General features: G+C 41.0%; 2 protein-coding genes and 8 non-coding genes across 10 annotated transcripts; 5 read left to right on the top strand and 5 right to left on the bottom strand.

The window, feature by feature from the left end:
• Window positions 1-585: 585 nt before the first annotated feature.
• LOC146557757 (signal recognition particle RNA) lies at window positions 586-884 on the top strand. Its single transcript, XR_014888803.1, has one exon.
• Window positions 885-1,200: 316 nt separating this feature from the next.
• LOC146557756 (signal recognition particle RNA) lies at window positions 1,201-1,499 on the top strand. The gene has a single exon (XR_014888810.1).
• A 565-nt stretch (window positions 1,500-2,064) lies between these two features.
• trnaq-cug (transfer RNA glutamine (anticodon CUG)) lies at window positions 2,065-2,136 on the top strand. Its single transcript has one exon. It is a non-coding gene; the product is annotated as a tRNA-Gln (tRNA).
• A 425-nt stretch (window positions 2,137-2,561) lies between these two features.
• trnal-cag (transfer RNA leucine (anticodon CAG)) lies at window positions 2,562-2,644 on the top strand. The gene has a single exon. It is a non-coding gene; the product is annotated as a tRNA-Leu (tRNA).
• Window positions 2,645-3,367: 723 nt separating this feature from the next.
• LOC146557753 (signal recognition particle RNA) lies at window positions 3,368-3,666 on the bottom strand. The gene has a single exon (XR_014888802.1).
• A 205-nt stretch (window positions 3,667-3,871) lies between these two features.
• Window positions 3,872-3,954, bottom strand: trnal-cag (transfer RNA leucine (anticodon CAG)). Its single transcript has one exon. It is a non-coding gene; the product is annotated as a tRNA-Leu (tRNA).
• A 692-nt stretch (window positions 3,955-4,646) lies between these two features.
• trnaq-cug (transfer RNA glutamine (anticodon CUG)) lies at window positions 4,647-4,718 on the bottom strand. Its single transcript has one exon. It is a non-coding gene; the product is annotated as a tRNA-Gln (tRNA).
• A 941-nt stretch (window positions 4,719-5,659) lies between these two features.
• Window positions 5,660-5,742, top strand: trnal-cag (transfer RNA leucine (anticodon CAG)). The gene has a single exon. It is a non-coding gene; the product is annotated as a tRNA-Leu (tRNA).
• Window positions 5,743-6,365: 623 nt separating this feature from the next.
• eif2b2 (eukaryotic translation initiation factor 2B, subunit 2 beta) lies at window positions 6,366-10,104 on the bottom strand. The gene is made up of 8 exons (XM_085247811.1): window positions 9,851-10,104; window positions 9,461-9,581; window positions 7,498-7,646; window positions 7,252-7,415; window positions 7,062-7,157; window positions 6,846-6,983; window positions 6,686-6,752; window positions 6,366-6,559 (listed from the first exon to the last, which is right to left on the bottom strand). The coding sequence occupies exons 1-8, from the start codon at window positions 10,020-10,022 to the stop codon at window positions 6,402-6,404; spliced, it is 1,065 nt and encodes a 354-aa protein (XP_085103937.1). The 5' UTR covers window positions 10,023-10,104; the 3' UTR covers window positions 6,366-6,401.
• A 5,788-nt stretch (window positions 10,105-15,892) lies between these two features.
• tmed10 (transmembrane p24 trafficking protein 10) lies at window positions 15,893-21,373 on the bottom strand. The gene is made up of 5 exons (XM_085246890.1): window positions 21,130-21,373; window positions 20,065-20,185; window positions 19,066-19,139; window positions 17,657-17,783; window positions 15,893-17,260 (listed from the first exon to the last, which is right to left on the bottom strand). Exons 1-5 carry the CDS (start codon window positions 21,313-21,315, stop codon window positions 17,139-17,141), a joined length of 630 nt encoding a protein of 209 aa, XP_085103016.1. The 5' UTR covers window positions 21,316-21,373; the 3' UTR covers window positions 15,893-17,138.
• Between the last annotated feature and the right edge of the window lie 143 nt (window positions 21,374-21,516).

Here is a 21,516-nt window from a genome sequence, read left to right as displayed (position 1 = left end):
ACACTGTAAAAACATTCTACATAATTCTAATAAAATTCACTACAGGAAGCTGATTACTGGTGCACAACTAAATGTGTGCATCTTTGAATGTGCTCACATTGACACTGATGTGCTAAAAACCTGATTTTGTGAAGTCAAAACTTTCAGCAAGTTGAAACAATCTTTCTTATTGACCCCAATTAGCCTAAAATAAGGACTGGTCCCATCCCATGTCATGGCATGAAAATATGACAGGCTGTCATCAATTCAATCAGATACTTGCGAAAATTGTAAACACTGAGTAAAAATCCTTCAACATTTTTATTGTATTTCTGACAGTGTACACACAAAACAATAATATACAAACACACACGTACACATACGCTGTCCTTCGGCTTATTAAAAAGGCTGTCATGTTTTTGCTTGGTCAAAAAAAAAAAAAAACCCAACAAAAAACAACAACCTGTTATTACTGTGCTGACTTCCTCATTTTGAAATGATTAGGTTTTTTACTTTTACAGCATTTCATCTTGGCTGATGATGGCCACTAACCTGATGAGCTCACATGAATGAAAGTAAAACTTCCTGTGAACGTAGCTGCTTCTCGCCGGGTGCGGTGGCGCGTGCCTGTCATCCAAGTTACTGGGAGGCTGAGGTTGGAGGATCGTTTGAGCACGGGAGCTCTGAGCTGCAGCAGGCTGTGTCGATCGGGTGTCCGCGCTAAGTTCGGCATCGATATGGTGATCCTGGGGGAGCCCGGGACCACCAGGTCGCCTAAGGAGGGGTGCACCGGCCCAGGTCGGAGACGGAGCAGGTCAAAGCCCCCGTGCTGCTCAGTAGTGGGATCGCGCCTGTGAATAGATGCTGTAGCGCAGCCTGAGCAATACAGCGAGACCCAATCTTTATACACACCATTATACCTGTCTCTACCTCACACAGCAGCCTCGTCAGCCCTTATTTATATTTTTAATTGACATCAAAAACACTCACAAACCTGCTGCTCTGCTTGTCCTGCACCACCTCCACCTGCAACTAAATCCTCCACCCTAAACACTCCTGCCGCCCAGCAGGTGAAGACAAACTAAATCAATCAATCAATCAATCTCTCTATCTCTATCTAATAACTTATTGCATTACAACTTGGCTAATGATGGGCAGGAAGTTTATGTGATGATGTCACCTCAGACATAGTTAAAATCCTTGTTAACGTAGCTGCTTCTCGCCGGGTGCGGTGGCCCGTGCCTGTAATCCAAGCTACCGGAAGGCTGAGGTTGGAGGATCGTTTAAGGTCAGGAGCTCTGAGCTGCAGCAGGCTGTGTCGATCGGGTATCCACACTAAGTTCGGCATTGATATGGTGATCCTCGGGGAGCCCGGGACCACCAGGTCGCCTAAGGAGGGGTGCACCGGCCCAGGTCGGAGACGGAGCAGGTCAAAGCCCCCGTGTCGCTCAGTAGTGGGATGGTGCCTGTGAATAGATGCTGTAGCGCAGACTGAGCAATACAGCGAGACCCAATCTTTATATACACCCTTATACCTGTCTCTACCTCACACAGCAACCTCATCAGTCCTTCTTTGTCTTTTTAATTGACGTTAAACACACTCACAAACCTGCTGCTCTGCTTGTCCTACACCACCTCCACCTGCAGGACAGCTGCAAATACATCCTCCATCCTAAACACTTCTGATGCCCAGCAGGTGGAGACAAACTCAAACTAGGAAATTCATTCAGGTAACCTTTGGGTTTAATATTTGCATCTTACGATCACAGCTTTGACTGTCATGTAAAAAGGGTTTTTTTTGTTTTAGAAGTGAACTGTGCACAACTTCAGTACAGGCATGAGTCAGGATTTCAGGGTAAAGTAAATGTTTTCTTTACATCATTTCTTTGAGTGTATGGTGAAAGATTGCCAGGGAAGGGACTGTGTTGCATTTTACTGGGATAATTTCTCTATTTTTTTAAATAGATTTTTCATCTTATAATCAACAGTATATAAAACTATATATATATATACATATATATTACATATTGGCTGAATACTTTTTGGCAGGTTGCCATGATCAGGCAGTTCACACACTCTCACAGGGGTTCCATGGTGTAATGGTTAGCACTCTGGACTCTGAATCCAGCGATCCGAGTTCAAATCTCGGTGGGACCTGAGTTTTTTTATCCGCTGATTGGGATGTGAAACATTTGAGCGTCTTCTCTGGGACACCAAAACTGTGCTATAATTGTGTTTTCAGTGAGAGGTGTATAAAATCAAGCAGCAAACCTTGACCTCTCCCTTTACAAACACTTGTCAATCACTATGTGGTATTAAAGAGCTGTCTGAAATTCAGTTGTACACCACACAAAGTTACAGAGTGGGGTGTCTGAGTGCTGAGGTGCGCTTGTGCGTAAAAGTCACAAACACTCCCCTGACTCACTAACTGCACAGCTGACTTCAAAGTCAGCACAGAAAGTGGGCGCCACGAGTATGTGTTTCCATGGCTGAACAGCTGCTATATGTGTTATGTGGAGTATAACGTTTGTGTCGTCCCAACTATCTAAAGTTGTAACCTCCACGAAAGTCCCATGTAGTACGTCAGGATGGCCGAGCGGTCTAAGGCGCTGCGTTCAGGTCGCAGTCTCCTCTGGAGGCGTGGGTTCGAATCCCACTTCTGACATTCAAGCTTTACTCTTCTTCATATTGTCACAACATACACTTGAAATTTGGTTGAACCACGAGGTTTCTCACAACTTGCTTATCACAGTTGTGCACCGTTCATCCCTGAACTGTAGTGGATTTTATAATGATGTACACTGTAAAAACATTCTACATAATTCTAATAAAATTCACTACAGGAAGCTGATTACTGGTGCATCTTTGAATGTGCTCACATTGACACTGATGTGCTAAAAACCTGATTTTGTGAAGTCAAAACTTTCAGCAAGTTGAAACAATCTTTCTTATTGACCCCAATTAGCCTAAAATAAGGACTGGTCCCATCCCATGTCATGGCATGAAAATATGACAGGCTGTCATCAATTCAATCAGATACTTGCGAAAATTGTAAACACTGAGTAAAAATCCTTCAACATTTTTATTGTATTTCTGACAGTGTACACACAAAACAATAATATACAAACACACACGTACACATACGCTGTCCTTCGGCTTATTAAAAAGGCTGTCATGTTTTTGCTTGGTCAAAAAAGCAAAGCAAAGCAGGTTTTGTGCTTTTAGTTTTGCAAACTCAGTGAGTGGTTTTGCTATAAGTCTGAATAGTTTTAGAGATTGTGCTACAGGAATCACAGTTAGGGTTTAAGCATTCAGAAAAAACTGTAAAAAGACAAAGAAGGACTGATGAGGTTGCTGTGTGAGGTAGAGACAGGTATAAGGATGTGTATAAAGATTGGGTCTCGCTGTATTGCTCAGGCTGCGCTACAGCATCTATTCACAGGTGCGATCCCACTACTGAGCGACACGGGGGCTTTGACCTGCTCCGTCTCCGACCTGGGCCGGTGCACCCCTCCTTAGGTGACCTGGTGGTCCCGGGCTCCCCCAGGATCACCATATCGATGCCGAACTTAGTGCGGACACCCGATCGACATAGCCTGCTGCAGCTCAGAGCTCCTGAGCTCAAACGCTCCTCCAACCTCAGCCTCCCGGTAGCTTGGATTACAGGTATGCGCCACCACACCCTGCGACAAGCAGCTACGTTAACAGGGCTTTTAACCATGTCTGAGGTGACATCATGACACTAACCTGCTGCCCATCATTAGCAAAGTTGTAATGATGGGCAGCAAAGATGAGGAATGAATGGTGCACAATTGTTATATGCAAGTTTTTAGAAAGCTCGTGGTTAACCCAAGAGCATTTTGTCACAATATCAAGAAGAGTAAAGCGTCAATGTCGGAAGTGGGATTCAAAACCACGCCTCCAAAGGAGACTGCAACCTGAACGCAGCACCTTAGACCGCTCGGCCATTCTGACATTGCAGTGTCAGTTTGGTGGAGGTTACCACTGTTAGATACTTTGGAAGAAACAAACATTATCCTTCTCATAACACATATAGCAGCTGTTCAGCCATGGAAACGTAGTGCCAATAATCTACAATGTCATCCATACTGATCATTTGGCTGAATACTTTTATGCAGGTTGCCATGACCTGACAGTTCGCAAGATTTTGCATAGGTTCCATGGTGTAATGGTTAGCACTCTAGACTTTGAATCCAGCGATCAGAGTTCAAGTCTCGGTGGGACTGTTTTTTGAGAGGTGAAACCATACTGCATGTCAGGTAATGATAACTTGTGCAGGTTTTTGGTCGCCAAGCGTTCAGGTCGCAGTCTCCTCTGGAGGCTTTTGTTCGAATATAGCAGCTGTTCAGCCATGTAAACACATACTACGAAGCTCGTGGCGCCCACTTTCTGTGCTGACTTTGAGGTCGGAAGAGGTTTGGAGCTGTGCGGTTAGAGAGTCAGCAGCGTGTTTGTGACTTTTACTCTGTAACTTTGTGTGGTGTGCAACTGAATTTCAGACAGCTCTTTAGTACTACTCTTTAGTGATTGACAAGTGTTTTGTAAAGGCAGACGTCATAGTTAGCTGCTTGATTTTATACGGCGTTCACTGAAAACACAATTCATACAGAAATTCAAAGTGCCGGAGAAGACACCTCCCAAATATCAGGTCCCACCGAGATTTGAACTCGGATCGCTGGATTCAGAGTCCAGAGTGCTAACCATTACACCATGGAACCCCTGTTGCAGCAATCACACTGTCAGGTCGTGACAACCTTCCAAAAAGTATTCAATCATACTTTTTGCCAGGTTGTAATGCCATCTATTACTGAATGAAATTGTATATTGTATTTTAAAATAATTACATTTTTTTTTAAATCTCAGCGCTGTATTTATCATGTCAATGGTATTTTATACTACTGACAGTGTGTATTTCACAACGCAAGACAGTCGTCCAGCAATCGTCCAGCTGTTTTTTATGACTAGGGTAACCTGTAAGAGCTATTTGAACTAATAAAGAATAAAACTTCGACTTTTATATTTACTGTTTCACAAACGTAATGTCCACTATTTATACTTTAATTAATGGAAGTTTGATTAAAGCGATTTAGCAGGAGCAAAGCAAAATCAAGTAAAATCACAAAACCATAATCATTTAAACTACACTTATGGTGAGAAGAGAATGGAGAAAGGATGAGCACTACTGGACCCCAAAACGCACTTAATTCCGTGTTGATGAAAATCACCCAACAGGAAAGCAGCTGGGCATTCAGTGGAAATCAATTCACAGGTTGGGCTGTGATTCCCCATCTAGTGTCTCTGCTTGAACTTTCAACTGTGAACCTCTTACATCCAACCTTCCCGACTGCTCATCTCGCAAAAGACAAAATGATTTTACCTAATTTTTATACTTGCTCACGCTTTTTCACGCTTCCTTCACAGGACGTCACATTTCACACTTTGGCCATCCAATCAAGTCGTTGACATCTAATCATTCCTGTCCACCCACACCTGATCTTTCTATTTCGATGTGACTTACAACATTTAACACAAACTTTTAAATCAATGTATTTTCTTTGTAATTATTTTTTATTTGCTTTCGTTTATCTTAAACATACATGCGCTCAACATACAAGTCAGCAGCTGCTCAGGATTATTCAAATACTCGTGAGCTTAGTATGTCAGGATGGCCGAGCGGTCTAAGGCGCTGCGTTCAGGTCGCAGTCTCCCCTGGAGGCGTGGGTTCGAATCCCACTTCTGACAGCGAAATTTTTCCATGATCTGTCAGACCTTCAGGTTGCTGTTTGTAGTCTCCCCACCCCACACACACACAAAAAGAAAAAAAAGAAATCACTTTACTACTGAAATCATGAACATCTGTGTTAATTCCAAATATACCTTAGTTGTGTGCTTGTAATCTCTCTACACTTTTGTAATCATCAACACTGTGAAGTCCTGAATAATTTGAAAAAAATTCACCAGAGGGAGAGGATTACCATTGTTCCACTCTCACCTCTCTTTGGAGACGTTCACACTGAGACTATTGTGATGAAATCTGACTTTCTCCAAGTCTTATTCTTCTTATCACCATCAGAAATACTCACAAACCTGCTGCTCTGCATGTCCTACACCACCTCCACCTGGACAACAGTTGCAACTACAGTCTGCTGTTCATCAGGATCATGTGACTCTGTTTCCACATCTTAGTTTGAATCCATTGTTCCATTAAAGGGAAGTCAGTGTTATTCATTATGATATGATGAGCATTTATCTGTACTGGTGTTACACAATAACCTCAGCTGTTCTTAACAGCTCTCTCTTTATTGTAAGGGACTTCAGGTACAAAAAATGAAACCACATCAAAAGAGACACAAACTACACTGCAAAATCATTCATTTCTATTTATTTGTTAAATACACCGATTAAAGTTCATGGTCCTCTGGGTGGTAAAGTTCACTCATCAGTCTGTAGATGTATGACGGTGCGTGTCCTCCGATGTTGGAGATGAACAGTGTGATGAGCTCGGGCGGGACATAGTCAAACACAGGACAGTGCACATTCACCTTTGAGAGAATCTCACCTGAAATATAAACAGAAAAATGTGAGTTATTTTAAAAAAAACCTGACAAAGAGGATATGTCCAAATCTGAAAAGGATTTTCCAAAGGTGGGCACGTGGTTGAGGTCAGTTTTGTTGCAAATGTTACCTTCAGTGAACGGGAGCACCTCATGTGGGGAGACAAACTTATGGAAGGTATCCTCTTCATTTGGAAACTGAAATATGACATATCATGTTCACAGAAGTATGAGTTTAATCATTTATGGGGGTTGAAAGGAGATAACTCGGACTTTGGAGTAATCTCTTACCTGAGGTGAGAGCTTGAACATGGGAGCACAAACAATCAGAGGTGTGGAGTGATGCTTAGCTGCAAGGGCCAGTGTGTGTGTCCCGTTGATGGCCCTCAGGCCTCCATTTGCTAGAACTGTCTGTGTTCCAATGATGACCTGCAAAAAGATCATGACACAAGTTCACCTGCATGCTCTAACATGACTGCGCTAACGTCTCCTTAAAACGTTAAGTACCTTATTAACTCGAGACATGACTGCAAATATGGCAGCATCTGTGATCACAGTTGTTTCGATGCCAGCCTTTGAGAGGTTTGTAGCCATTTCGTGCCCCTGTAGAGAGGTGAAAAAATAAGATTAGGAACTGTGTTTTCTATCTAAAGTTAGACATTTAATATTTCCTTTATGACTGATGTAGATGAGCTACCTGGCAGAAAGGAGCACACTCTGCCACAATGACGTGAAACTTGCGTTTGCGTGCAGCATCTTTGAGGAAAGCCTCCACGGTGCGCGAGCGGCCGATCGTCATGATGACCTCATTAGAGTGGATGTGCTCCAGGGCCTGCATGGCAATGTTGTCGGTCGTTCCCTCTGAAAAACAGAATGATGGGCACCAAGAATTGGAGTGATTTAAAATACAAACTGACGCTATCTTGGTAATAACGCAACTTACCCAGTTCAGTGAGTAGCTCATTGATGGCCTCGATGACATTGGATTTGAGGAGAGCAAAAGGTTGCCTGAAGTTCTCCTCGCTGAGTCCCCCAGAGGTCAGCAACTTGTGGAGGGATTCCTGGTCTGCTTCTTCACTGCTGCCCCGAGATCTGAAAGAAAAACACAGTTAAGCACAAATCTCACCAAAAACACAAAGTATTTCAGCCGTCTGTAGCTTAAGTATTTCTAAGCAACATACTCTCATCCTTTAATATATGGTACGATTGTACTTGCTTTTCATGGCTGCCTATTGATTCAACTTCAACTGTTAGGTCAAATGGTTTTCTGGGACAGAAGAAAAAACTTGAAACTGCAGCTCATTAGTTTGTTTTCAATTTGAGGGCAGCAACACATCTCAAATAGGTTGGGACAGCGACATGTTTGTAAATAGTTTGTAAACATCTGGGAAATGAAGAGAAAAGCTGCTGGAGGATGCTGGAGGATTATAGCTGTTCGATAGTCCTGGGTTTTCTTTGTCACATTTACTTTACTTCAACACGCATAAAATGTTTCCAGATAGTCAAAGGTCTGGACTGCAGGAAGGGAAGCTCAGAGCTGAAGCACCTCTACTTAGGGCTGTTCGATATAACGATATATATCGGATGACGATATAAAAACATTTATCGTTTCATTTTATGCTATCGTTTGTTTCGTGGTGTCGCAAAATAAACTCTTTACAGCAATATTTTTTCATAGTTTTGATGGTCACTGTAGTGGCTATATTAATTTCTTAAAGTTCTCTCTTTCTCTTATATTTTATATAACCACACTACAGACGGACAAGCGCCTGCTTTTATGCGTTGTCGTTAGCAACAACGACGGTAAAACCATCGCGTGTCCGCTTGTTTATGTTCCACATAAACCTTTCACAATAAAGCTCAAGATCCTGTTGAGACTTTTCAAAATAAACAGAATCACGTGAAAGAGCAGATTATTTACGGATGAGAAGTAAAAAAGAGCCGCCTGGTGCTAAAAAATAAACCTTAGACTCAAACGTTAGAACAGGCTGTTTCCCGTGGCACACTGTGTAATAAATACTCACAAAGAAAACGGCAGCCGTTACAACTTATGTCTAAAAATGTATAGTTTCATACATCGGTTAAAACACTCGACTCCAGCTACATGACGCGCAGCTGGAAACACTTGCCGCAAGTCGAGCTTCCCGAGATTCACAGAATTTACAAAAATGTTACATTTTTGTGATTTATATCGTTATCGGGACGATAGAATTCTTATATCGGGATATGAGATTTTGGTCATATCGCACAGCCCTACCTCTACTACAGAGCCATGCTGCTGTACAAGATGCAGTTTACCAATATCTGAATGGGAACATATGTTACTCTAAAACCTGTAAATAGTTTTCAGCACTGATGATGCATAGAAGAGTTTTCCACTTTGACTCACTTCATTTGGTTTCTTCTTTACATGGTATAGCTTTAACATACACTTGTGGATGAACACAGGTGAACACAAACAATAATTTCTTTAAGTGCTCTTGATCCCATGCAGTGAATTTCCATGACAGAATCATGTCTGTTTTAAATGCAGTGCCATATGAGGGCCTGAATATAACAGGCATCCAGTCCTGTTTTTCAGTCTGGTCCCTTGCGCACAGAGTCTTCTCGAGTTTCTCAAAATCTTTTCATGATGCGATATTCAAAGTGTTCACATTTTTACGTTGAGGAACATTATTCTGAAATTCATCAACAATTTATGGAGGGCTTTTGCAGACTGGTGAACCCAGTGTTCCCAGTTCACCTAATTGGTTTTAAAATGTTCCTCCAGCTGTTTACTTTTAGTACTGCTTACTTTTCCAGCTTTTTGTTCTCCTCATCCGAACTTTTTTGGGACACGTTGCTATCAAATTAAAAAGGACCAAATGGTTTTTTTTTTTGAAAATGGTAGGTTTTGGCGTCCTCACCTGGCATATTCCTCTCTGATGATCTTCAGCACCCGTCTGATCATGTTACCCACTGTGGTCTCTGAGGGCTGAGCTGCTGTCATCCTCCTCCCGTCTTTGCGGATTATTTCCATCAGATCACCTGAAATCGAGAAGATGTTTGCAAAAGACCAAAATCTTGGGATAGAATATTTTTTGTGTATGATTTTACATCAGCAACCATTTTTTCTACATGTTCAACATTTTACATATGTATATTCTGTATTGTTTAGATGTAAGGAAAGCTAAAGAAAGCTTATTTGTCATGTACTACAGCGTTATACCAGATTTAAAAACAAAGCCTGTTTGACTACAATGGCAGCTGTCGCTGCAGTTAACTTCACTGTGTCGACAACAAACAGCATTCAGCACCTGCACTGCTCCACCGAGCCTGGGCTGTAATTTTGCGGAGCAGGGCTGTCGTTTCTCGGGCTGTCTCCGCAGAGCCCCGGAGAGGTCCTGCCCCGGTCCCCCCGCGCTTCAGGTCGGACAGGAACGCCTCGACCCTCTCGGTTAGGTCTGTTTCTTTGTATGGGCCCGGCATAGCTGTTTTAAAAAGCTGTCACTGTAACACTTGAGTCACTCAATAGTTCCACCATGCCAGTGTTTTGACGAGGAAGCACTTCAGGAGTACATCCGGGTGGCTGTGGGCTCGCCGTCATCTGATTGGTCTGCCGCTTCACGTGCGTTACAGTAGAGTGGGTCGAAATTACAACAATTTCCCATTTCTACAGTAAAATGACAGTCTGAAAGTGAAATGTAAAACAACGATATATTATTATTATTATTATTATTATTATTATTATTATTATTATTATTATTATTATTATTATGATTATTATATCGTAAAAAATATCGGGTTACTATCTCAAAACCCGGACTTAATAACTTGAACATATATGCTATTTGATCAATTTTTAGTTATTTTCTCAGAAGATTGAGTACATAAGCTGAAATTTTGAGACAATAACTCCAACTTTGGACTTATAGACGAAAAGTTTTTAATTTTAGTTTTCCTAGTGGCAGAAATTAGATTCCATAATAAAAGTCTTGCTTGCTATTTATGAAAATATGCTCTGTATACATTGGAGATAAAACAAGCTTCAGCTAAAGCATACACCTTTCTGGTCAATGCTTTGTGCTATTTCCATTTAATTTAATTCTTTGTTGACAAATATTCCTTTTTATGGCCATTTTGGGCCATAGATGCTGGATGAAAACCAAGAGAGGCTGAAAGAAGTGTATTTTTAAGAGAAATGGAAAACAGCGCAAGAAAGATTAATTATAGTAATATTAATAGTTACTATCATAGCAATAAAAAATAGTAGATATTTATCGTCTATGTATCGTTAAAACATTTAAATTGAGAAATTAGTGAACGGGCTGGCTGCTCGTTTGGTTTCAAATTTTATAGAAAACATATGTATATTTACACAAAGTTGACAGTTTATTAGATCTAGTCCACTCCTGGTTAATTTATACATACTGTAAAAAATGCAACAAAATAATTTTAATAAATTATATACAATTAAATAAAATATAAATAAGACACAAACACATCACAAGAGGCTTTTCTTCTTCCTGTCATTGTCAGACTCATTGAAAGTGATCACGCTGCACTGTTGAAAACATATATTTCCTAAAGAAGTGTTTCCCAACCTTTTGGAGCCATGGCACATATTTAACATTAGAAAAATCACGCGGCACACCACCAAACAAAAATGTCACAAAAGGCATATTGATCATTTCCCCCCGCGCACCAGGCATAGAGGAACTGGCTCGGTTTGTCCCCAGTATACCTTTTTTGCTTTTTCTGATCACTACTCATGCTACGGCCTTCGTCTGGGTCGCAATTTTCTCCAGGACCCAGGTCAGATTTACCACTTTTTCTTTTCAAATATTTATCTATTGCTATTACGCGCTGCGTTGTCTCACTGACAATGTAATTTCCTCTACGTCATATTCTATTTTACTGGCAGTTGGCAACCCATTAAATTAGAGCAGATAGTTGTACTGCCCTCTAGTGGAAGAGAATGTAATTGTTCTGCTAGTTACTCACGTCGATCGCTTAGTGCACTAATCTGGTGGAACCAGATAATCTTCCACGGTACTCCTGATCATTTCTCGGTCACAGTGGTTGGAAAACACAGTCCTAAAGAGTAGGATTTTACATGTGTTTCAGTATGATGCTTGAAGCCAAAAGAAATCATCTCCCTTTAAAAAAAAACAACTTTTTGTATCCTTGTCAGCTGTTTAATAGGGGGTTATATTCTCAAGCAGCCCTTGGTTACTTGAGTCTGAGGCTGAGTGGAAGTTTGGCCTTGATATTACAGTTTTTTCTGAATGCTTAACTGTGATTCCTGTAGCACAATCTCTAAAACTATTCAGACTTATAGCAAAACCACTCACTGAGTTTGCAAAACTAAAAGCACAAAAACTGCTTTGCACTCAGTTTGCAATTTTGTAACACACACTTTGCAAAACTGTAGGCACAATTCACTGCACAACACTCAATTACCAAATTTCCAACACACTCCTAGCAAAAGTATACACATGTATGGCTATCATTAACACTAATTTGCCAACTGTCTGGCACACTTTCACATGTGAAAACTTTTTTAGATAATTAGTTCACTTTGCAATCAGCCTAAGCACTATAATACAGGTAAGCTGTGTGTGCGGAGTACAATGGAGGGAGCAGAAAGAGTGAGAAGTAGAGGAGGCCGAGGAAGAGGACGTGGAGGTGAAGAAGTAGGATGAAGAGGACGACAAGGACAAGGAGGAGCAAGAGGAAGATGAGGAGGGAGGAGAGGAAGATGAGGAGGGGGGAGAGGAAGGGTAGGAAGAGTAAGAAATAGAATTGCTGATGACATCAGAGCTACAATAGTGGACCATGTAATCAACCGTGGAATGACCCTGAGGGTAGCTGGCCAACAGGTCCACCCTATCTCGAGCCGCTACACTGTAGCAAGTACCATAAGGACATCTTGAAATGAGAATCGGTTAGTACAGTCACTTCGCACAAAGATTTGTAGCACTGCCATATGCCAGTGAGAAACACACCAATACCATTGATGTAAAAATACTGAAATTGTTACTTTACAGAATTGCTAGATGACCAGATGCTGGGGGCAGAGGAAGCATGTTCACTGCAGACCAAGTAACCCATATAGTCATTATGGCGATTGCAAATAATCCTATACTTGGAAATAAACACTTGTGTTTGTTTTGATGTGTTTGAATAAACACCAGTACTTGAAGTTTGGATCCCTCTATGCTTATGGATCTATGACAGAAGTATGAGCTCAAACTGACATAGCCTACCTTGTGCACAGAGAAAGCAAAAGCCAGATGTGTTTTGTATTCATACCATCAGTGTGCAGTTGGCGCATTGTGTGCTTAGTAGATGATGGCTTGTGTGTACTGTTTGATACGGAAACACCATTTTTACGAAGGTGTGAAGAGTTAATCTAGCTGTGTTTGCTTTTGCAAGAGAACTACAATGTTTTGATTATTAGGTGACAGGTTTTCTTATTTGTGTGAAGAGTTTTGCAAAATTAGCCAATAGTTACAAAAAATGTGCTTAAGCAATCAGAAAAAACTGTAAGCCATTGAAATACTGCTGACTTTTCTTGGATTTCTACTAACTATAAGTTTCTGAGAATATGTCGGGACTGTTGCTTTATGCAGGGGGATTATTAACAGACTTAAAAACTCCTTTGTCCCACACGCCATCAAACTGTTTAACTCCTCTCTGGAGGGGAGAGGGAGGGGAAACAGGAGGACAAAGGAGGGGGGAACAACTAAGCTGTAGTGCCTCTTCACCTCACTGTACAATACCTTGTGCAATACTTTTTGTAAATAGTCAACAGTGCAATAGACTCAATACTTGAAATGTGCAATTCACTTGTATTTTTATTTTTTATTCCTATTTATTCTATTTATCCCCTTTGCATATTTTATTTATATTTGTTTCTGTATTTATATATGTGTGTGTGTGTGTGTGTATATATATATATATATATATATAACAATTCTGTAACTGTAACTTCGGTCGTTGCTGTGCTTTTTTTGGAAATCGAATTTCCCAGAGGAACCCACCCGAGGGATTAATAAAGTTCTATCTTATAACAAAGCAATAATAGAGCGCAGTCCCATGATATTCCATCACCTTGAAATTAATGTTGAGGTTATTGTCTGTCACAATCATATGATTTTGTATTGAGCCTGGTGGATTGTGATTATGGTGCAGGTATCCTGTGGCACTGATCTGGGAGTCTGAATAATTGATAGCAACTATAAGTGGAATCTCTAACTAAAGTACACCCTGGCGTCTCTGTATTATCCTCCAGTAACAGTCGTGACTGTCAGCCTTCCTCTTTCAGACACAAGTATTTTATTTGGATGCATATAAGACATTATAAAGTATTGCCTCACAAAACACAAAGATAAGAACACAGTTGCTCACTTTTCATCTTTTGATGGCATCTGCCTCTTCTCACTGCAGAGGTTCAATCTATTGGAAATTGTTTGGATCGAAGCATCTTCCACATGAGGTTAATGGCTCCATCATCTCTTCAGATACGCTGTGTTGCATGCATCCTAGCTGTGTTTAGATGGTTATCATCTTCTGGACAGTTTGATCACTCGCCTCTGTCAGTGCGCCCCAGGGCAGCTGTGGCTACAATGTAGCTTGCCATCGCCAGTGTGTGAATGTGTGTGTGAATGGGTGAATGACTGAATGTAGTGTGAAGCGCTTTGGGGGTCCTTAGTGACTAGAAAAGCGCTATACAAATGCAAGCCATTTACCATTTAATTGGTCATTAGTGATCATTATTCACGTGCTTTAAGGCATGCAAAAAGAAAATTTATTGGTCGTTACTGTGATCAACAGAAAGAGTTGTTCTAAAAAGTAAGATTAATAGGTTAGTGAGGCAGGTTCTCTAGCCAACCTAGATAACTGCTGTTATGGTGATGGGATGTTTGGATTTCTGGTTTAAAATCATTAGTGTGACAGGAAATTTGAATGTCATCAGGCTGTGACACAGAGGACACCTGTTTTTCTGCTTGGTTTTAATTTGTTAGCAACACTGTTTTTCCACTAGATTTTAGTCTATTTCTAGATTGTTTGTTACTAAAATTATTTCATTGATTTTTTTCCACTTTGATCTGGCAAAAAATACATTTAAAAGGTGACTTCCACATCTAAATATTAGGCTACTGGAAAGCATCAAGTCACTTTAACATGATGGCTTCATGTTAGAAACTGTAGCACTCAGCAGATTCAATAACAGTCATAAACAAACATAAACACACTTCACTAGCACACCCTTTTGCCTTCAGAACTGCTTTAATTCTTTGTGGCAAAGATTCAACAAGATGCTGCCAAAGAAACATCCCCAACTTCATTACATCATCACTACCATCCTGAACCAGTGATACGAGGCATCCGGAATCCAAGTTTTCATGTTCCTTAGTCCAAATCTTCTTTTGTCCAATTCTGGTGAGCCTGCGTGAACTTTAGCCTCAGTTTCCTGTTGTTAGCAGACAGGAAATACACCTGGTGTGGTCTTCTCCTGCTGCAGCCCATCTTCCCAAACTTCTGTATGTTGTCCATTCATAGACGCTGTTCTGAATACCTTGGGTGTGACAAGTGTTTTTGAGCTATTATTTGCTTTCAATCAACCAACAGTAACAGAAGAATGACAGTCTAACTGAAGTGACAGTTGCCATTGTAGTCAAACAGGCTTTGTTTTTAAAACCGCTATAAAGCATTAGTACATGTGAAATACGAGCAGAAATTGCTCTTTAGCCTTCTTTACAGCTAAACAATACAGAACATGCATATGTAACATGTTGGAAACGTGGAAAGGCAAAAATAAATAAATGGAGGTTTCCGATGTATTTAAAACGGTAAAAACACAATAAAAACATGACTAAAAATGATTAAAACAATCTGGTCATTCTCTGACCTCTTGCATCAATGATGGAGTTTCACCCAACTTGCGAGAACTGCTGCTCACTGGATATTTTCCTTTTTCTTTTTCTTTTTTTAACCCATACTCTGGAAACCCCAGAGATGGTTGTGTGGAGAAAATTCAAGTGGACAAGCAGTTTCTGATATACTCAGACGAGCCCATCTGGCACCAGCAAACAGGCCACATTCAAAGCCACGCAAATCACCTTTCTTCGCCATTCTGATGCTCAGCTTGACCTTGAGCAGGTTGTCTTGACCATGTCTACATGTCTAAATGCACTGAGCTGCTGCCATGTGATTGATTAGATGCATGCACTACTTGGCAGTTGGGCAGGGGTACATAACAAATCAGCCAATGAGAGCACATGCACTCTACATGCGTCTCCTACTTTTCAAAAATGCCTAAATAGGCAATTCAAAGGACAAAACAAAAATAATGTAAATCCATCCAATAGTTTATTGAATAAAAGCCCAACACAAATTTACAAAATTTAATCAGTCAACATAAAAATCAGTGACTGCGCACAACGTTCACTGTTAAAAATGTACCCCATGACAGATGCTTTAAATTATCCCCATCAAAAACAATCTGCAACCACCCCGAGCCAAAACAATTCTGCTGGAAAGAAGCATGTTGGATGGATCTGCACATACTGTAGTTGGGAACTGATATTTGTGAAATTTCAGAAGAATAATTAGCTCTACCAGTGTCAAGAAGAAGGGCCTGTGACTGAAAATGCTTGGACAGCTTTACATTTCAACACCTCTGTCCATTGCACTCTGACAGGAGAAGCTTTCACAAATATATATATAGATATATATAAACTGTATAATAGAAATCAGGAGGGTGTTTTTACTCATAACCATATACATAGGATGTTACAAATTCCTTCCTAGGAACAAGGTTTTTGGTTCCTTGCTTCATTTGATAGGTGATGTTAATGTTCCGAAACAAAAATCTATGCAAGAGCCCATAGAAATGACCTAATTTACAACTAAGAATATTACTGACAACTCACAACCCCCAAAAAGAAAAAGAAAATTACCAGTTGAAAGAACTAAGTGGTAATTACAATATGAAAAAAAAAAAAACAGTTAAATTTAGCTACCAGACATGTATGCAAATTAAGTGACAAAACACAGAAGTTCAGTGGTTGCCAATTGTCTCATCAAAGTAACAACAAACTGTGTTTTCAAAGAACCTTCACTCAATAAAAGGGCACCAAGGATCTAGTTTACTTGGCATGGCAAAGAATGAGTGTATAAACAGGAGGGCAAAAGACATTCGCTCATGGCACATCCATTCAAACTGAGCTCAAAATCAAACATTGCTGTTCAACGAACGCTCGAAGTTCTTATTCAGTGAGCTGCAACATTCGAAACAGTGCAGACAGAAATGTCAACCACAGAGACGGACATCTCCCATGTCTTACAGTGCATTTCTCCCTACAGCGCTTTTCATGTTTCCAACCACTAAATAAGCAGGTGATATTTTTTTTATTTTTACTTTTATTTTTCCCCAGAAGAAAACCTTGGTACTCTCTCTCTCAGCCTTGAAAACTAGATTTTGAGCCCCCACTTGCTGTTGTTTGCTGAAGCTAGTCCAAGGAGGGTGGATGTTTGGATGTGTTGGCTGACCGTCAGGCAGCGTCCCGCGAGGTAAGGAGCTGGGAGCGGGTCGCTCTACTCAATCAGCTTCTTAGCCTTGAAGAAACGCCTCAAGTAGAAGACCTGCCATGTGGCCAGCCCAATCAGACAGCACATGGAGAATATGCTGAAGTACAGCACGCGTGTGTTGGTGGATTCTGTAGACAGATGACCGAAAAAAGGGTAGCCGTGTTATAGGACAGTGATGCAATACTCCTTGTTCATCACTGAAGTAACCACTACAAGCAGACAACTTTACTCTGACGTCTTTAGCTACTTCCTAAGAAAACAATAACAAAGGAACATTTGCAGCAGATGGCTGCTCCAGCCCGACAATGCTTCTGCTAGAGGTTTCTTTATGCTAAATCTGAGTTTTCCCTTCCCACAGTCACCAAGTCCAAGTTTATAAGGAGTTGTGTGACTTTTGGGATTGTTGGATTTTTAACTTAAAATACACTCCTTGAGGTGACAGCTGCAATTTGCCACTATATAAATAAAATTAAACTGAATTCAGTGAGAGAGCTACTGAATAGCTATGTGCTGGGTTGTATTACCATTGGTGTCCCGCATCTCCTCTTCTCTTTTTTTCATGTAAGCAAAGTCGTTCACGATGGACTCCGAGAGGTCTTCCAGGCGCCTGAGCTCAACCTCAAGAGGCTTCAATTTCTCCACCTTGGCAATCTGGAGGGACAAAAGAAAATGATCAGAGGGAAATGGCAGAGAAGGTTGTACAACAGCTTGAGAAGAAGGGTTATTAAATAATTTGTCCAGCAGGTGTCAGTCTAGTGTCGTGTGTATGCCAAAGCATTCCTGTTTACACAGGTTCATGAGAATCTGCCATTCGAACTCTGGTGTGAACAATTGCACCTGAGAAAAGCCTGGGTGTGGTTGGCCTTGTTCCGCAACCACAACCAACCACAGCGTGTTATGATATCAATGCACGACGTGTACCAACTCAACTAGCGTCAGAAAGTTTCTTGGTTATGTGGTAGCTCCTGGTTTGTTTTTTTTGTGCATGACTTGGTGTAAGCCACTAGAACAAATTCTCGTCAGTCCAAGAAAGGCCTGGAAAACTGCCCGAAACAGGTTTGAATGTTTCTACTTAATTTCTCTATGCATCCTTTAGTCGTGTGAAACAAAAATAAATAAAGTAAAATATATATTTATTTATTTTTCAGGCCCACTCAGCCATTAGGACCTTGGATGTAAAAAACCCGTGAGCTGCCAAATGATCAAAAACACAGCACACTACAGCCGGCTCTACCAAGCACACATTCTCAAGTATTCTGCAACAGTGAGGAATTCTTCCAGTGTTTTTAACTACACCCCCCACTGAACAGCTTGCAAATTTGTTCAATAAGTAACATGTCCATCTATGTAGGTGAATACATGGTGGGTGGAGCTGAAATTGCAGCTACCCACAAACAGGAATGCCCACTTGGAAGTCTCGGCGAACATCCATCAACACGCAAAGAACAGCATGTAATGTTTGTGCGCTGCGTGTGGGTGGGGAGGGAGGACTGATCATCAGCTCACAGCTCTTTATCACGCCTAAATTTCTAAAGTGTTGCCTAAGGCAGTCACAGTTAGTGGTAATACATTTTCGGGAAAGGAACCCAAGTACTGTGACGATACACACGTCCCTATACAAGAAAAATTGAATGATGTGAAGCCAGGGAACCTCCCGCACACATTACCAAAGCACCCAGAGGTCAACACTGTCCTTCAACAAAAGACAACTACAGCAGTACTTCCAGGAAAAAAGACAAGTTTTAAAAAAGGAGGCACTGAGGTCACAACTGCCAGATTATGCTTCCGTAACATTTGATTAACATGAGACTAAACCTATATGTAACAGTGAAGATATTGTAGGCTGCTTCAAGAAAACCTACTGACCTGATCTCCAAGACACCATGTGCATCATCTATATGAAAACAAACAAACATTTCAGACTGATTCTGACCTCTTCGTAGTTTTTGGCCTCAACACCGTGCTTCATGTCCAGATTGACCAGCTGGTCAGGCACTCTTCCAGTTCCTGATTAAAAGAGCAAAAAACTTTAATCATCATATTCAATTTCACTGAAACATTTAAAATGAGCATCATTTATATAATTTATCCTTTCTAGCACTTTTTTTTTTTTTTACCAAGCTTCACAAAGTGCTGTAAAAGAATACAGTGTATTCTTTTACAGCACTTTGTGAAGCTTGAACTAAAAATCACTAACTTACACACCAGGAAAGACAAGCATTGTAAAACTTTAATAGTCACAGTGCAAATAGGAATCAATACATAAAACGTATAGATAATTGATGTATTTGTAGCGATGCCCTGATTTTGAAACATTGGCTTGATGTGATGATGATAATTTTGGCCTTTCTTATTTCTTCCCCCTATCTGAAATGTAGAAATCCCCATACAGGGCTCGCAAAATCGCTAGCCCGACGTCCCAGAGCTAGCGATATCTCTGGTCGGGCGACCAAAATCTATCTCAGCCCCGCCCGTCGGGCTATATGATAACCCGACGGGCGGGTTGAGATAGATTTTGGTCGCCCGACCGGAGATATCGCTAGCTCCGGGATGTCGGGCTAGCGATTTTGCGAGCCCTGCCATATAGTAAAGAATCAATAAATGTAGTCTTTCAGTTGTACATTATGTCATGTTGAACATTTAGCACTAGTTGTTGTCACCAGCCACCTTATAGGCCAACAGTGGCTGGAATATCACTTGCATTCATTTATTTTATTAATCATTTTCATTAATTACACTTTTCAGTTTCATGACCATCTATCGATATAACCCAAAATCACTGCAAAATCTACTAAAACTAATAAGTAATAGCGGATGAAGACAGCGGGTTAAATGGTTAATCAGAAGATTTGACAGTGACTAAGGCATAAAACCAAGTGTGTGTGAACAGCAGCAGCTGTCCATAACACACATGGGGGGTTGGCATGCTTACCCATGGGTGATTTGCTCTCGAAGCAAACCTCAAACATGTCATAGTCCTCTGTGGTGAATGCAAACTTTCCTTTTGAAGCATCTTCCTTGGAGTAAAGAGTGTGGCCAGAGGAGTCTGTGATCTGCAAAGATACACAAAAGCAATAAACAACAGTCAAGAGCCAAAGAAACAGCAGAATATTAACTGAAATATTTAAATCAATACTGAATTACTTTGCTCTTTAATGTGGGAATTTTAAATCATTGACCAGTATTATCACTAATAATGGTATTTTTATGACACCAACATGAGGATTTCAGACACTTCAACTGTGTCGTTTTCTAGATAGTTATAGGCTGAGATTGTGATGATGGTTGCTTGTCATCCTTACATGTGTCTGAAAATGCAAGGCTGCAACACCCCACGCAAGCCATTAAACTGCCAGCTGTTAGAACATGAGGGGAGTAAAAAAAACAAAATAACTTCGTGAGGACGCAGTGCAATCTGTAACAGTATAAATATCGGTCATTTTCTTTGATGTGAGGAAAATCTTTTAAGATCTTCATTTAAATAATACACAAACCATCACTGACGTGTTGGAAGCTAATGTGCTAATATGGCTAAGCTGTGCTTGGCAGCTGAATGGACCCTAAGACTGACGTGTAACAGCAGCAGAGCCCAGACGAAGTCACCGGCAGGGTCGTTTCTCCAATGTTTTAATATAAATACGTGCACTGTGTGTTACAGCGAGTGCTCACTAGTGTCAAGGTATCTTAACTAATTTTTTTTTTAAAGTAAATTACCCCTCAAATTAACCTGAACGGGAGTGTTAGCGAGCACTGACTGTAGCCAGCTGGCTAATTAGCTTCTAAAACCAGGAAGCCGAGGTTTTCTGGGCCTGGGCTAGCTACAATGCTAACAACAGTAGACATTTTCGCAGCAGAAATTACTCGATTTAACATATATAGCCACGAGAGTCACTTGTAAGCGATGCATCGGGTCATTAAAAACCAGATTGAAGCCATTTCGGCCCCGACAACAAACTTGGTAATGGTGAGGGTAGCTAGCCAGCAGGTCTGCGCTCACCTTCAGATTAGTTTTCGTGTTCGCCTGCTCGCTTATGTCATACTCCCCCGTGACTAGCACGTCTTTGTGGATCTCCTCCCGTAAACACTTTCTGGTGTTGACCGGTAAAAAGAAGGAAATTGATAATACCGATTCAATAAGAACCGGTAAGAGCAGTAGCGCAGCGACTCGAGCCATGGCTACCATCAACCGACCAACCAGACCGTGCCAGCCAACCAGCTTAACACCGACTTCCAACTCACACTACCGGCCTCCCTTAGCACTCCAGCGCCGCCGCTGGCCTGGACGTGGAACTCCAACTGCAGATCCTGTGTCCGTGAAGTTCGGGTGAGGTCCAAGTGTTTTATTTTTTGTTCATTTTAGTTTATCTTAGTCCCTTTACAGTCA

The sequence above is a fragment of the Mchenga conophoros genome, linkage group LG15 (genome assembly GCF_057382185.1).
Source record: "Mchenga conophoros isolate Kocher_MC1m ecotype Shallow Benthic linkage group LG15, M_conophoros_male_GT1.1, whole genome shotgun sequence".
In the NCBI taxonomy this organism is placed as follows: Eukaryota; Metazoa; Chordata; class Actinopteri; order Cichliformes; family Cichlidae; genus Mchenga; species Mchenga conophoros.
This window is presented reverse-complemented; position numbering and strand designations above follow the sequence as displayed.